This window comes from Pongo abelii, chromosome 2 (assembly GCF_028885655.2).
Source record: "Pongo abelii isolate AG06213 chromosome 2, NHGRI_mPonAbe1-v2.0_pri, whole genome shotgun sequence".
NCBI lineage: Eukaryota > Metazoa > Chordata > Mammalia > Primates > Hominidae > Pongo > Pongo abelii.
The window spans coordinates 57,722,804-57,741,009 of NC_085928.1; the positions used below are offsets into that span (position 1 = coordinate 57,722,804).

Sequence of the window (18,206 nt, forward strand, 5' to 3'; positions counted from 1 at the left end):
TTTCAGCAATATATGGCTAAAAATTATTTTTACTCTCAACAAATATTTTGGAAGAAAATGGGACAAGCTTATACTCTTATCCTTCTTTAAAGAGAATTTTGACACGGGTAAGAATATTAGTTATGTGTTCCTGAATTAACCTATGATGTCATAGTGCATTTGGGTGTGATGTTTTGGGACTTAATCTAAAACTGTCCTATCAGGAGTATCTAGAATTAAGACACTGAGTGGCAAGATAGACACAAATATGTCCATAGAAATATGGAAGGTTTTAAGCCAGAAAATCCTTAAATGAAGGTCTGTAGCAGTATCTCTCCAGATATTTAAAAATACAATGATCACCAAAATATGCTATAAATGTTTAAAATGGACTCTTATCGAAAGTTCAGAGGTCAAAGATGATGTTGTTTATGGTACTCCTAGAAATTGATTCTTCTTTATTTTTTCTTTTTGTTAAGAGTTTAATTGCCACTAGAATTATTTTCAAGTTAAGAAGATAAGAGGATTGACTTTTTAAACTTCAAAATGAACTTCCCTGCTATGACTGACTATATTCCCCAGTATGGAGAATTGTAAGTTTTCACAATGAAATCATAAACTTTTAGTGTACTTTTACTCTCTGCTTTATGCTTCATCCATCTGCCATATAGGAGCATTCTAGTTAGTGTACTGATGATAGCTTGTGTGCTTACCAGGTACAGTTTTAAACTTATTACTTATCATATAGAAACTGAAATGATATATATGCTTTAAAATATATTCTTATCTAAAAAATAATAAAAATAATTGATGACAAAAATCTAATTTTAGGATCTTTAAAGAAGATATACTTGGGATTACTATATAGAGATTATCTACTTAATTTAAAAAATAAATTTAGCTGAAAATTTTTTTAGTAAATTTCTCTTTCCTTCAGTTGGCATATAGGTTCATGTAAACATTGCTTCCCCAATTGAAAAAGACCATGTTTTTGACCTCACTAAACTTTTCCTCATTATAAAAGACCATGATTTTGATTTTCCTAAAAGCAAGTTTCCTGTCATTTATTTTTAAATTCTCTGTACCCAGCACAGTGCTTACAAATGGTAAGCTAGCAAATATTTTTAGAAGAAATACATGAATCGTAATGTAGTACTTCCTAATGGTTTCAACTAATGGCATCAAATTTAAAATACATACCAACTAGAAATTAAACTTACTAAAATTTTTATTTTACTAAAGTTTCATGTATATTCCACTCATATGAAAAGAGATAGAGGGTCACAAAAAATCAGAAAATACTAGGTAGCTACATTTTTGACAAGATCAAGAGTCACTGAACTCGTAGAGTAACAGGAAGTTATATTTAGAAGTAGACTTAAAATATGACAGTTCATGACATGATATTTATTAAGGAACACACTTCACATATGGGAATTGGCTTTTTGCCCTAGTATGGCTTGCCTTACATCTCTTTTATATAGAACAAACAAAAGTGCTTTTGTACATGACATTGTGGCAGGGATTCTCAATTGATTCTCTGATCTATTTATAAGAAAGGTTTTCTACTGCGTAAGTTACCATGTCAATATTCATAAAAGCTAAATGTAAAATTGATATCCACAATGTATTGTTTCTAAAATCTTATTCTTGGTTTTTTTTTTCTTCTTTGATCATATTCCTAGCACTTACTTAATACTATTTTCACAGACCACTGTCTTAATCAGTTCAGGCTGCTATAGTAAAATATTATAGACTGGATGGTTTACAAACAACAGAAATTTATTTCTCACAGTTCTGGAGGTGATAATTCAATATCATGGTCCCAGCATTATCAGGTTCTGGTGAGTGCTCTCTTCTCGATTGTAGACCGATGACTTCCTGTTGTAGTCTCACATGTTGTAAAGAGTGAAGAGAGCTCTCTAGGTTCTCTTTCATAAGGGAACTAATCTCATTCATGAGGGCTCCATCCTCATGACTTAATTATCTCCCCTAGGCTCCACCTCCATATACCATCACACGGGATTAGGGTGAATTCTGGGGGGATACAAACATTCGGTTCAATGCAACCAACATCCTCATGCTCTTCTTGCCTGAGGGTAGAAATAGAAAGATGGATGTCCAACAAAATATTTTCTCCTATTCTTTCATAGTAAATTTGTTGTTGGGCATGTAGCTGCCTAGCTAGAGACATTTCTCAGACTCTCTTCCAGCTAGATGCAGTCCTTTGGCTACATTTTCACTAATGGAATGTGACTAAAAGTGAAAATGACACTTCCAGCTATAGGTCTTAAAATTATTAGTCAAGCAAGTGTTTTTATACTTTCCCTTTCCTGTGAGCTGCAACATGGCCATTTCTGGGACTTAGCTATGGCCATATGGATGAGAACAACAGCCTTGTTGATGGCAGAATCACAATGTAAGGAACATGAATCTCTGAATGGCCTTATGGGGCAGAGCTGTCTGCTTACCTGGACTGCTACTTACATCTGTGACACAAGAAAGAATTAGAGTTATATTTTTTAACCTCTATACTTTGGACAGTTTTATTATAGCGGCTTAGTCTTCATCTTAACTAATCAGTTGGACCCAGCAAAAGTTTTAACTCATCTTAGTCCAGGATGAAATCAAACTCATTATTTTCCATGCTGGCACTTTTCCGTCCAAAATAAAAACAGATTTACTTGTATCTATTGATCAGTGCATCATATTAAAGGTGATATGTTCAGTTAAGCAGTGGGCACATGAAAACAATATTTAATTTGTAGTGACTATTGAATAGAATTTCAGCCTATGTTGAGGTGAAAATATTTAGGTTATTTAACAATGATCAGATGTATATAAACAGATTCCATCTTGTAAGATACTGAGAGTTCCAACATTACACAGTGCAGATCTCCAACTGAGTGCTGCTCTCCAACAGTGATACTAAAAGGTAAAAGCCAAAGAAAGACTTGGTACTTTTCATGGCCTTTACTTCATTTGTCCTAGAAGCTCCAGATGATTGATGGTCTTCTCAACCTTGACGTTATCCATCAATTCTTTTTTGCTTTGGGCAGTTGTATGAGTCATCATCTGCCTGACTTTAAGCAGACAGGTATGAAGTTCGGTTAATAATATATGCATTCATTCAACAGATGTGTGATAGAGGAATGAATGAACACATATTTACTTATTGAGTTTATCATGAATTAGGCATTATTCTGTTAACCAGAGATTCAGCAATGAATCAAAGAGACAAGTTTTCTTCCTGGGTAGAACTTGTCTTTCAGTTGGCATAGAGAAAAGTACATACAAGTAAACAAACAAGTCAATAAATAAGAAATATTTAGGTATTGATAAATAATATGAAGAAAATAAAAGCAGGATGACAGAGACTGACTCAATGGAGAGAAACAATCTTAGAAAGGGTGCCCCCAAATTCCTCTCTGAGAAAGTCATATGGAGCCATGTCCTGAATAACAAAGAGATGGCAGACATTGGAAAGCCAAAGGAAGAGTGTTTTAGGCAGAGGCACCTCTGGCAAGGTAGACAAGTCCTTGGAAATCTTTACGTTAATTTTTAGATGCCACATATATGCTATTTACCTAACGATCATCTAATAATAAATAACATGCTAGTGATATGAAATAAGAATCAAGGGAACTGATATTTCTATAGAGAGCAAAAACTCAAATATTCAGACCTCTGTCTTCACTTGGTTTAGTATTAGATGCTATGTGAATCAGGTATGCCAGTTTCCTAACTGCTGGCAAAGAGTTATCATCTAAAATGGATTCAAACAAGGGATCTTGTTTACTGTAATAGTTTATTTTACTTATACTATTTTTAGTGAGAAAATGTAAGCCCCATTAAGTGTAATGTTGTGCTTGGCAGGTACCATTAGGAAGTAACTGGCTTTGACTAGTAAAATCTCATGAATTGTTGTGACTTTACTTTTAATTGAGTCTAAGAAAGAGGCTGGAATGATTGAACAATAAAAAGTTGAGGAGGTCTGATGTTTTGATGTATCATCTAATAGACATAAATATAATTAAATAATATAGACAGTAACTTAGCAAAAGGAGGAAAATCGGAAGTTCCTCTTGAGCCATGCTTATTAGGAATCACTGAAAAAATACTGGAAATACATACACTGTTACTCTGTAAAAATTTCCAAAAACCTGAACTTTAGCTCTTCTGAGGATAAAGCTATTAAAACATCACAAGAAATGTAATCAGTATCTTGTAGAAGCTAGTAAGGACAATTTCACTGCTGAGTAGAGTATCTGTGACCTGGAAAACAATATAAGGATTAAAAAATGACTCTCAACAGTTATTTTAATAGGTTCAGGTAAATTGGAAATCAAGTATGCAATGTGGCACTTACTTTACCTCTATATCCTGTCTGCAGTGCATGAAAATATCAAAATGATATTTGCAATAACACAACATGAGCCAATCTATGAAATTTAATGTCCCAAAAAAAGATTCAGCATGTCTGAACAAGAATACAATGAAGAAAAAGTTACTATAATTATGAAACTTATGACCATCAAGTTACTTATGTTGTATACATTTGCTGCATCTTTTTTGTAAGCCTTTAAATAAGCAATCTAAGAAAATAATTTTCTGGGAAATGACTGAGATAACCAGAGATAAGAAATTAAAATGAATTATTTGGCAGCCACTGTATAGTCACATCAGATTCAATCCTACTATTGAAATTGCCTCTGTATTGTGAGCAGTTAGAAAACACTTTCTCAAATGATCAACATCTATTTCCAAAATTGTAGTTATGGATAATATGCATAGTTACAAATGATCATGGACTTCCTTCCAAGAATCAATTCAAGGAGAGGAATTCAGACAAATAGGTGCCTTTTAATAAGTCAAGTTCCAGCTGTGAACTTCAAGGCAATTATAAGAGATAAACATAAAGAGTCCAGGCATAATACAAAATAAATAAGTCCTATAAAATTGGAAATTTGCAGGGTTCTAAATCTTTAGGGATCCACAGGATGTTCACAAATGCATTTGGAGGGCAGGACTTTCAGAGCTGACATAAAATCGGACTCATTATCTTTCTGTAATTTAGTATTTCCTCTTATAAGAATTCTAAATAGAGGGTAGCTAGAATAGCTGAATTAATCAAAACCTTTTCCATCAGAAGTTCGTTACCAGCGCCCTTGGCTCTGTTCTCATCTCCTTCATGACTGCACATCTCTCTTGCACGACTTCAAAGAGGAATCTCCACACAGGAGACAGGAACGAGAGGCTGGGGGATGAGAACCGGGCCACCTCTGTTAAAAGAGAGGCTTAATTAAGTACATATTTGAAGAGTGCCTTTCACATGAAAAAGCAGTAAGAAAACTCAGTACTATTAACACTGATCAAGAAGTGCCTGGTCCTGGGAGCAAAGCCTTACCGAGATTAAGGAAAAAGTTTATATTCTCCTCCTCCAGGCAAGCATTTTTCAATGGGGTTCTTTATTGATCTGTCATCCTAAGAGAGTCTGTAAATCTAGCATCTGCATATTGATTCCTAGTTGGTTTGGAAGAAGAGGAAGCAGAGAGCAAAAGACACATCTTTCTTAAGTCAGAGTAAAACTGCAGCTTATAAATGTGCACTCATTTCTCTGCAAAAGGACTTATAGTACATGTAAAATTTGGAGGCGAACAGTTTTTGCGTGTGTAATGAGAAGATCTTAATTTTCATTTGTTACTTAGAAACTTAACTGGCATGATTTATTATTAAAATGACCAACGTTATTGTAACAGCGTGTTAAGGCCAAACTGTTATTTAATGTCATACCAATAATTTAAAGATAAATCAAAGCATGGATAAATATTAACTGTGATTTATGCAATTTATTAAGAATGTTAGACAAAAGTTTTCATCAGAAATGAAAACTTGGCAGGTATTTTCTAATGGTTCAAGTAGATGTACAATCATTGGAAGTTTAGAGTGAGGCACCATATTTCCACAGATATAAAGTCCTGAAGTGAGATGCCAGGTCGAAAAACAAATCCTCTGAGAAAAACAACTGGCTAGAAGGCTCTAATTCTGATGATAAAAGGACTGAGTAAGAAAGTAAAGTAAAAATATATTTGCGAGAGATTTCCTTGAAGGGAGCTGGTGCTGGGCTCTAAATCTTACCACCCCTCCCAAGGGTGAGGAGTGGGAGTCCATCCTCCTCAACCTGAAACTTAGAAAGAGGAGCTTCACTGGGAGTATTTGGAAAGCTTCAGAAATGGCTCCGGAATTTAGGGAACTCTGGCCTACTATCTGACACATGTCCTGACATTCTTCAGGGGAAGGCCATGACTTCTGAGGTAGCATGTTCAAAAGAAAGAAGAGTTTGTACAATAACCGCATTCCCACTAGTAACAGAGCAAAAGCTCATTTGCATTTGCTGTACACCAGATGTAGATGACAAGAGTGGGAGCACATTCTAGAGCCATTTGCAATCATGCTTGGCGGGACTTCCAAGATAGGCAATAGTACTCTAACCGCTAGTCTGTGTTGAAGAGGACACCGTGGAAGTTAGAACTAAGGGAGAAGTAGACATCTGAAGGAAAGGTACTGAACAAGCAGTCGCAGATGTTATAGCCAGGGAAGGTTAGCTTCCAAGGAAGGTCTGCAAAAGCTTTGAACATCTGCCAGGCCAAGTTCCTATAATACCATCGTGTGATAGTACCTGCCCAAGTAAAAGCTCCCTGTCTGCCTTTGGCCTCCAATCCTTTTAATTTGCATGAACAGGTGAGTAGAGGAGGAGATGAGTTAGACAGAATGACCCATTCCCTCCATCCTCTACCACCGCAATGACTACACTACAGTCAGGCTCTGACTGAAGAGGGGAAAAGTTCAAGGTTGTATTTTTGATTACTGTGGACCGAACAGTGTCATTTCTGAAACAAGACTATGCTTGTGACAGGAACGGAATGAGGAAACTTCAATTACCTAAAACCAACAAAAGGATCACGAAACCTTCAAATGTTTCATACAGTATTGGAAAACTACCTGCAATAGACACAATAAGACAAAGTAGGTAAAAAAAAAAAAAAAGTTTTGTCTTCAGTTTACCCTTTGAATTGTGCTTATTAAAGGCAATAATAAGCCTAAAACCAATTGTTTTTTCAAAGAAACCGCAGCTAAGAAGCAGCTGGTTAAAATGACATATCTGTCATTTTGCTAGCTAATCAAAGTAATCACCATTGAACACAAACATTGTTATAAGTAAAAATACAAATTTCAAACTGAAGGGGATCGTAGTTGAATAAAAAATTCACCAAGGCCTTCAGCCATATCTTCAAAGACATTGAAGCAAGAATTAGTCTATTTATAATTGTACCTGTAAAGCCAAACTGTTATTTAATGTCATACCAATAATTTAAAGATAAATCAAAGCATGGATAAATATTAACTGTGATTTATGCAATTTATTAAGAATGTTAGACAAAAGTTTTCATCAGAAATGAAAACTTGGCAGGTATATTCTAATGGTTCAAGTAGATGTACAATCATTATTTGAAAGGTTGATTAGATGCGTCACTTAAAAAAAAAGGCTCAGTGTTTCTATTTCCTTGTCTGAGTCTTCAATGGTGACATTAATAAGAAGGAAATGTCTATTCATGGAAATCTAAATATTTATTAGTTCAGCCATGCTGTTTGGGTTGTGAACTCGAGTTAGGTAAAATCTCTTTGTCATGATTTGACAAAAGTAGATTTTTTGATGACTTGAGTGGATTTTGTTTTCTGAAATCAATTTGGGCAACAGCGCTTCAATTCTACTAATTAGCTGCCTTGGCCCATTAGAAAACGGAGTTTCTGTCCTCCATTTTAGAAAGCAAAGACTAGGACAAAATAGCACATTACTGTAGTGGTAGCGAAGAGGCAGATAAGGTTTGAGCTACAAAGAACAGTTTCAAAAAAGTGGTTCTGAACAACCTTCAGTTAGTAAATAAAATCTGTGCAAATAGCTATTTGTGAAACTTGTATTATTTTCTCTTTTTTGAAGTTATTTGCAGGATTGATCCAGTGCTTAGAAAAATGACTGACAGATGAATCAGTTTTGAATCTCTCAGTTTCTATTCACACTGTCTAGATCAAACCTTCATCTTTCAACTAGGTTTTGACAATACCTTCTTTTTTCCTAACTTCCCTTACTTCAATGTTACTCTCCTCTAATGAACCCTTCATTATACTGACAGATTATTTTTAAATGCAAATCAGTTAACATTTGTTGTTGTTGTTTAAAATAAATGGTTAGACTCCCATTTCCTAAAGGAGTGTTTCTCTACAATTTTTTTCTGCCTTAACATGCAAGATAGCTGGTATTCATACAAAGGACAAACAGCATGGACGTACATAGCTTTAGTGTCATTAGCTATTTACTCCACTTTTTTCTTCCCACTCACTCAAAAAAGCATATTGAAATGCAAGAAACTGACAGGGATGTAAGACTAGAACTCATTTATTAGAAACAGTAATCAAATTTTTACTGACTGCTATTATTAACAAATTATTGGTATAATTGTGTATCAAGATGCTATAGTTAAAAACCCATTGGACTACAAGATAAACCCAAACTACTCAATTTGATATCCGTAGTACTAGCCTAACTCATTTTTTGCTCCTTCTTCAATTATATTTGCCTCTGACAGGGAAAGAATACAAATCACGCAGGACGGGAGAATTTCTTAGGAGGGAAGAACATGTAGAGATATGGGAAACCAGAGAGCAACAGACCTCTGGACTCCACAGTTCACCTAAGGCTGGTTTGGATCCATGAGTCTTCTCATACATTCAATGGACTATCTTAACTAGGCTTTCTTACATTATTGACAGTCTTTCAGCTTATTACTTTGACAAAATAATAGAATTTAAAATATGGATCTGTGGCATAGTTAAGTCACTATACTTGTTAGCAAGTCAGGAGATTTTAGGTTTATAATTTAAATTTCATAGTCATGTACATTTTTTACTACCATGTGAATTTTTAGAGGGGCAGAAAGTCACAATCAAATAAGTAGATTTCAGTTATTAATATTAGATTTGATTAACTTATGTATTTTTAATAAAAATATAAAGAATTCTACACCTATGAGATTTATAAAAATAAGATTAATTACTATATCTGCAGGTAGAGTAATTCATCAGAGCAGAGAACTGATGAATTACTGTCTCTAAGATAATTTATCTTTGAAAATTCTGTTCTAAGCTGAATGTGTAAAATTTCCCATCCATTTTTATAGCAGAGCACTTTTCTTAGCCACGGATTTAGTAAAACTAGAATATCTTGTGCACAAATGTCTAAGTTATGATAAAGAAAATCTCACATTCTTAAATTCCACATACATCTTTTTAATACAGGTTTTTCTTTCTAGGTTTAATTTTCTTTCTAAGCCCTCATTTGACAATTATGTGTCACCTTGAGTATGCTTTTTGATGAAATTTTCTGTCTTCCTAGCTAAATTATGGTTTCTTTGGAGGAGGAAATATGTATTCTATCTCTTTGTCTCCTGAATATATAGCACAGTGCTTTGAGGATAGTAAGGCAAATTTAGTTTAGAGGAAACTCATTTTGAGAGGAAAATTTATTCGCTATTTTTTCAAAGTGACAAAATCATTATCAATCAACAAATATTCAGATGCAAACACTCTCCTAGGTATGGCATATGTTTTGCGACACTTGCCCTCAAAGTCCTTTTACAGAGAGAAGCCACATACCCAAGGCTCATTTATAAAATACCTAAATGAGTGAAATATATATATATAATATATAAATATTTAATACAAAAGACCTATATGAGTGAAATATATGTGTATAATTATATATTATATAATTTTAATTATATTTAATTATGTATAATTAAATTACATATTAAATATGTATATTAAATTATATATTAAATATATATTATATATAAATACATATAATAAATATATATAATTATATATAATATATATTAAATTATATATAAATTATATATAAATCTATTATATATAATAGATATAATTATATATTTTATATTTCACTCATTTCGGTCTTTTGCATTAAATGATATTTTCTATAATTTTAGTATACAGAATAAGTAGAGATTTTTTAAAGATGACTTTACAAAACGATTATCCTTGCACTTGTACATTAGGTAAAGAGACAGTTTGAGCTCATTGATCCTGTGAGAAAAGGCTTCCAGGCACAGGTTTACATGTATTTGAATGTATCACTAATATTACTTTGAGAACTAGACTCCTCTTTTTTTTCGATTGCACAACCATACTTCTCAATAAGAAATCATGCACATTTTGTAATGTAGTTTCATATTTACAAAAAACTCAAATTAGAATCATGGAAGTACTGTAACAAATTTACTGCTACTTTTGCTTTGGCAAGTAGAGAAGTTCAAAGGCCAGAAATTGAAGAAAAATAGTGGTAAAGGCCACTATTTACAAAAATAAATGAAAATAAATTGTATCCATGATAATGTACAATATTTCAATAGTCTTGCACTGTCATGGCTAAGCTTTGTAAGTGAGGTAAGAACAAAGGCCGCTGATTTGCAATTTTAGTTTTACTAAATTACAAAGGGAAACTAAAGTTCTGGGAGCTCTAACCCTAGATCTTATATCATTTGGACGCCAGTTCTAGTGTATTTGAATTCCAAACGCATATTCTTTCCACTTCACTGTATTAAAGTTTACCTGGCCATTTATGCATACGTGCATATGTATGTGCACACACACACAGGTTTAATTTTCTTTCAGGTTCGGGGAACAATTTTGGCACCAGAGATTTCTCTTGGTTGATCAATACTATGTTAAAAATTACATAATAAAAATTCCTGCTTTTCCTGTTGCATCTTTGGATTTCTACAGTCATAAATATTATTTAAGCATTTATATATTCTGCTAGGTACTGAGAATAAAGAAGACAGTCCCTATATTCTAGGAACTTACTGACCGATTGAGAAAAACAAGTATGTGAACAAATATATACTACAGATAATTAAGATGAAATTAGTTTTCAGGTTCAAGGAAGAAATAACAAGGATGAGTGGACAATTCATTATATGGGAGCTCTAGTAAACTGGAGCCTCTGCCTTCTGAAATCTGTTCTTTGTTTGCTGTAGAGATAAGACAGTCTTATTACAGGGTCCTTTTCATAACTACAGTTTACCAAGTTCTTGGAAGGTGTCCAGCAGTGACCTCTCAAATGATGAATTTAGCTCTTTTTCTTGTGCCTTTCTTTAGTCTGTACATAATTCTGTCATAGGTGTTGAAACATTTTAGTCTTTATTATTTATTTCTTTATATGTTCTAACTTATCTAGACTTGCACCCTAAAGCCAGTGTCTTTATTCTCTGTTTAGCTAAATCCTAACACAAAATCAGGCTTATATAAGGCATCCAATAAATACTTAGTAAAGTAAATGAAATAAATGTGCAGCATTTGACAGTTTATAGTTTATAAATCCTTCTACAAAGTATGTGACATATATTTAATTTGTATATATGAATACATATGTATATACACACATATATGGAGGTATATGTATATGCGTGTATGTGTACATATATACACAATATATATTTATCATTATTATTTTAATACAAGGAAGAAATTGCATAAATAAGCAATATTTCATCTGAATTACTGAATTTTAAAAAATTCTAATAGTAATAAGCAAGACAGTCAGATCAAAGACTAATACATTTATTTTCATCTATTAAGAAAGTGATGCTTAGAGAAATTGTTATTAAGGCAAGTTGGGGTGGAAAGCCAGAACTGGGGCATAGGTTTACTGACTCCCAGATCAATGCCCCTCCATTTTACTACACTAGTAAATGCACTAACACAGGAAATAAGAATAATAACACCTATTTGTTCCTTTCACCCAAGGTTCTCAGCATGCCTTGCTAATTGTATCTACAGTCAGAGAAAATAAAGCTCTTACCCCTTCAGGATTTTGTCTAATTCATTCTGCAGCCAGTGGCTGAGCCCAAAATACAGCCCTTCTTTCATTTTGATCAAAAGATCATATTGGTTATGCCAACCTATTAGTGTCTAAAGAAGCTGTGAGTTAAATTTCTGTGCTTCAAAGGATAAAAAGCATTATTTCTGTTTTGAGATGGTATTAAAAAAAAGATTGTGCATGTAGGAGGTTCATTCAGCACACACACTTCTAACATACTTTTAAATCTATCTTAAAATAGAAATCTGTCTAGTTCCTCTGGATCTCTTATAAATTGCTAATGTCAATGCTAAGAATATGTTATTTAGTTTGAACTTTTAAAAACAGTATGGTTTATAAGTTAAGAATTATTACATAGGATCTCAATTAGATAATGCAAATGTTAGCGTTTAAGTGCTTATATTTTTCATCCTTATATCAATTTTGGGAGATCATATTTATAAAAGATGGTTGTCATACTGCAGCCAGTCTTTAATTTAGTTCTTTGGAGTAAGTGATGAATATGATCAAGCATTTATAGATAATATTTCTGGAAATAAATATGTGTAATAAGGTTAAATAATGAATCAGATTAGAAATAACAATTATAGCTAAAATGGTGGAGAAAAGTTTACATACTTGAAACTTGTGGGGTTAAACATACTATAAAATATACATATTTCATAAATTTTAAATCTTACTCTTTGAGCCTTTTACTCAAAGCCTCTATCTCATCTATATTTGTTCAACTATTGCTTCTTTATTATATAGGTACTTTGGTTTCTGCAGATCTAAGATAATTCTCCTTTTTAGAAATTATTACATAATAATCAAATATTTAATTGGATTCCCAAATAGCCCAATTGGTTATAGTAGCAAAAATAACGAAATTGTTGTTTTCTGGCTTAAGTACTGACACTGTTACATTATCTAATTTATTAATCTATAAAACTCTTTGGGAGTCTCTAGTTGGTAAGTTGGGACTTACTGCTCGATCTTGAACGACACCTGTTAACTTTCAGAGCTGGTTGCTCCCCATAATGTGATCCTTTCTGTCAGGAACATCCATTCCAACACCAGCCTTCGCTCTGCAGCATTTTCTAAGATGAGCACAATTGGCTAATCAATTTAATAACTATAATTATTGAGTACCTTAAATATGACAATAGTATTGTGTTAATTGCAAGAATATAAACATTACATGCAATGTTCTCAAAGAACTTATTAACAGAAGACAGAGCATGTTTAGCACAGCTACTGTACAGGAAAGTTCATGGCAAATAAATTAAGGGGTATATAAATTGAACAGGAATACATTTTAAAAAGCTAGATGTAAGATTCAGAGACAGTACAATGTATTAGTTTTGAATATTGTTTCTCTATCCAGACTACATCCGTTTAAATTACAACTTAGCCAATTAGTTGTTGAGTGATTTTGGGCAAGTTACTTGAACTTGCTAACAGATATTTATTATGTGTTACTTCTTTATTTATAAACTAGTGATAATAATAGTATACATGTACTTCAAAGATTTATTGTTAGAATTAAATAAGTAAATATACATAATAGTGTCTGGCACGTGGAAAGACTGTATGAGTGTTAGCTTTTATTAGTAGTAGCACTATATCGAAGAATAAGTAAGATAATAATGTATTGTACATGAAGTGTTTAACAGAATGCCTGTTTTATAGTAACCAGTCAAAAATGTTACTTTATTATCGGCATTATTTTACGTGCTGGATTGCTATGCTGTTTTGAGAAAAGTAAAACCAAACCAAATCAAACCAAACGAAAAAATATATGCACAGAATGAGTAAGAACTGATAGATTCATACAACTCTTTGTCTAATTAAAAAACAAATAATATGTTTTGATGTGTTTAAGAGATAGATTTTGAAAGTTATATGGAAAAGGGGATGAGGGATGGTCTAGGAAATTAATACCAGAGTACGTCTCAGGGTGAGACACACAAAAGTAAATAAAAACCACCAGATCTGGTATTGCTTCTGTATTCTGGTTGTGCTGAAAGTCAACTCCCAATATTAAACCTTAATCAGGTGCCATATGCTGGCAAAATAACTATTTTTATTCCCTGAAAAATGGCATAAGGGCTATAATGGTAAGATGAGTTCTAAAAAAGAAAAAAAAATCCACTAGAACCTAGAACTTCCTCTCCGTCCCAAAATAGCAAACAAAAATGAATATAACATTCTAAGTAAGATTGCATGTATTTACGCCTCCAACAAAGACTTGTAAGATACATCTCTGTTAACTCGACTATTTGGAAGAGAAGTCAAATGAATTTTGGAGAATGACAATGGGTTGTCATAAACATAACCACTAGCAATTCCAATTTCTGTTACTATTCTAGATTTGTTCTCTTTATTGGAACAAATCAGTGCAGCATCTGGTAACTGGTATGCAACTACTGAGTTAATGAATGCTTTATTTTCTATGCTTAAAGACTCTACCAAAAGAGTTTTGAATTCATTTGGCAGAGTTAGCAGTACTCCTACTGTCTTAGCTATAACAAAATTCCATAAAGTGGATAGCCTGTAAACAATAGAAACTTATTTCTTACAGTTCTGCCCACTGGGAAGTCCAAGATCAAGACACTAGTATGTTCAAAGTCTGGTGAGAGCCTGTTCCTTGTTGCATAGATGACATATTTTTTGCTACAGCCTCATATAGTGGAAAAGGAGGAAAAGTTCCCTTAGGCCCCTTTTTATTTTTTTGCAGATAGGGGTCTCACTACTTTGCCCTGAGCGGGCTTAAATTTATGATCCTCCCACCTCAGTCTCCCAAGTAGCTGGGACTACAGGAGTGTGCCACCATGCCTCACTATCTTTAGCCTCTTTTATAAGGGCACGAATCTCATTACAAAGTCTCTGTCTTCGTGACTTGATCCACCTTCCACAAGGCCCCACCTCCTAATATCATCACCTTGAGGGCTAGGATTTCAACATAGGAATTTGGGAACACACAAACATTCAGATTATACAAAGTGCCTACTCTTTCTAAATTCTAACTTGTCAGGTTTTCTGTCATAAACTAATCTCCAGGGATTTTGCTTAGTCTGCCATTTCTTAGAACATCATGCTGATCTGCTACACCTAAAGGTATCATACATATTAGATTTGGTGAGTAGGACTTAGTAAATAACCCATGCACATGGTGACTGATATGGTTTGGCTGTGTCCCTACCCAAATCTCATCTTGAATTGTAGTTCCCATAATCCCTACGTGTCCTGGGAGGGACCCAGTGGGAGGTAATTGAATCATGGGGATGGTTTCCCCCATGCTATTCTCATGATGTGAGTAAGTTCTCACTAGATCTGATGGTTTTGTAAGAGACTTCCCCCTTTGCTCTGTTCTGATTCTTTTTTCTACCACCCTGTAAAAAGGACATGTTTGCTTCTCTTTCTACCATGATTGTTAGTTTCTTGAGGCCTCCTGAGCCATGCTGAACTGTGAGTCAATTAAGCCTCTTTATAAATTACCCAGTCTTGGCCAGGTGCAGTGGCTCACACCTGTAATCCCAGCACTTTGGGAGGCCGAGGCGGGTGGACCACCTGAGGTCAGAAGTTCGAGAGCAGCCTGGCCAACATGGTAAAACCCGGTCTCTACTAAAAATACAAAAATTAGCCAAGTTTGGTGGCGGGTGGCTGTAATCCCAGCTACTTGGGAGGCTGAGGCAGGAGAATCGCTTGAACCCAGGATGTGGAGGTTGGAGTGAGCCGAGATCATGCCATTGCACTCCAGCCTGGGCAACAAGAGAGAAACTCCATCTCAAAAAAAAAAAAAAAAATTACCCTGTCTTGGGTATGTCCTTATAGCAGCACGAGGATGGACTAATACAGTGAGTTACATGCATGCCAGAGAGTAGGAAATAAACACATTGGAAATTTAGGGGATGGGACCTCAGAGGTGGAAGAAATGCTGCACATTATGGCGGCAAGAGGAAGAGTAGGTCAGGGCAGGCATTATGGAAATTTGAGTGGGGCCTTAAAGAGTGGATGAGTCTTTTGTTGTTAGAGATGGGGGGAAATGATGCATTTCTAGTAGAGAGAAAAATATGGCGGAAAAACATGGAAATGAGAGAGTGGAGCAGCACCAAAACTGTTTTGCAAATGAACAGTAAAAACTGGAAAATAATGTAACTGGAAATGAAGCTGAAAAGGCAGGTTGGGGCTTGAATTGCCATGCTAAGAGTTTGAGTGTTATTTTTGATAATGAGGTGTGCATTTGAGCTAGAGGAACTGTTTCCATAGACCTGTTATCCTACAAGAAAATGCAGGAACTGACAGGAGGAAGTGGGTGTGAGGGGAACATCCTATCATTTTTTCCCTTCCCCAACTCACTGACCTCAGGAGTCTGATAGATTATTATTGACTCCAAGGTAAGAGCTGCACCTTTAATTGAACACTTAGAAAAATCGGGTAGGTTCCTTTACCTAGACTTCTAAAATCTCAAGTTGTACAAAAAAAGACATAATTCCAAATCACACTTTCATGAATGATAATATCCACTGCTATGGCAGTTGCTTTGTCCGTTAGTTTTTAACCCTTTGAATAGCCAATCCCTTGAAAAGAGAAATTATTATAGCAAATTACAATAGCAAATTATTGATTGGATTTCTTACTTGGAAATGGCCTGAAAGAAAAGGAATTGTTGATATTTGTGCTTTGTAATGAAATGTTTTCATTAGCGGGCTATATAGAAAGATGTCACTGGTCCACTCTCAAGGATATTTGCAGTTTAATAGACTTCTCTTGGTTGCAGAAGGAGTAATAGCAATAGTGACAGTGGTAGTAATAATAGTGGTAATATTATAGGTCATATTTGTTTTGAATTTCCATGTCAAAAATAGTTCTCTCAATCCTGCCAACTACAGCCCTATGAAGTATTTGCTATTATTATTCCTATTTTACAGATGAGGAACCTGTTGAACAGAAAAGTCTGTGACCATAATCAAGGTCACACAGTCAGAAGGCATCCGAGCAGACACTCCACACTAGCCAGTGTGGGTTCAGAGACTGCACCCTTAATTACGTGTTGTTTAATGATACTAGTGGTATGATTCGTCATTCACAAAAAGATAATAAGTCTTGGGCATAATTACTGGAAACAGATTATAGTTCTTTGTGTTTGTTTGTTTTTGATGGGTGAAAATAATTAGCCTATATTCAAATGTGTGATCTCTTCCCTATTTGAATGTTTCTCTAACTCCAGCCATAATGAATCATAAAGGTGAATATGAATTATTATCATTCCTTCTTTTTAATCAAGTCACAACAGTTGTTAGTCATTTTTTAAAGTTTATGGCATTATTTTGAAAAGTATAGTTAATGTAAAATTTCACGATTATTCTGAAGTCGTGATTTTTTGGTCAATTTACTTCCAATATAGACTTCTTTGCATTACACAAAGGACTTTACTTTAGATTAAAGTGTTTGGCCTCATGACCAGTTACATTAACACTTTGTTCTCTGTACTTCATGTTAATGCTATTGCATTTGTTATAGACATGTGATTGTGTGGCTTTTGATTTTTATTTTTCTGTGTTCAAATATTTAAACTTCATTTGTGAATCCTGTTTTTAGTTCCATCATATAAGATAGCTCAGGGCTGGGTCCAGTCAATCACTCTAAATTCTAATCATCATAATTCTTATCTTGTTTGATAAAGGTATAAATTATGCCTAAAGGACAGTGTTCCTATGCCAGAAATAGGGAGGACCAATTAGTAAATGAATGACTCATCTTTTTGTTTATAATTTCCACAGTCTAATTTTGCTTAAGCAATGCCTCATGCTTTAATCATGAGGTTAGTGTATTAAAGTAATGGTTGATTTTTGGCTCCTCCCATATACTGTAAGACATGATATGCTAATATATTCAGACACCTAGGAATAGTTTCATTTATTGCTAGTGGTAATGGCCAATAATCAAGGCATAACTTCATAATAAGCAATCCACTTTCAGAATGAAAACACGTATAAAATAAGAAGTTTTAAATTTTCTAATTGTTGTCGTCTCCTGCAGATAATGATAGTTGAACTATTTTGTCAGCTATGATTTATAAGTACAGTATTCATTATGTTCCTATTCCTTTATATTTTACTATATTCTTTTTACCTTTCTCAAATGGGACATTTCCTCAAGATAATGTATATAATTATTCTCATTAAAAACTGGTAAACCTAGAGAAAATACTCTGTATTTTATTACTGAGCAAGTCTTTACCAAACAGGTGATTTTGGAAAACATTTAATACTCTTGTAATAATTAA

The 18,206-nt window shown here is 34.0% G+C and overlaps 1 protein-coding gene across 2 annotated transcripts in view; it reads left to right on the plus strand.

Annotated features, from left to right (window-relative positions):
- Positions 1-207: 207 nt before the first annotated feature.
- Positions 208-18,206, plus strand: part of LOC129058510 (uncharacterized protein C9orf85-like) — an 81,700-nt gene continuing 63,701 nt past the window's right edge. For both annotated transcript variants that reach the window (XR_008523656.1, XM_054551666.2), the window contains exons 1-2: positions 208-297; positions 459-572. Coding sequence is in view for 1 of the 2 variants with exons in the window: in XM_054551666.2 (XP_054407641.2) it covers positions 526-572 (47 nt within the window). In the remaining variant the exon portion in view is untranslated. The remainder of the gene's footprint in view (positions 298-458; positions 573-18,206) is intronic.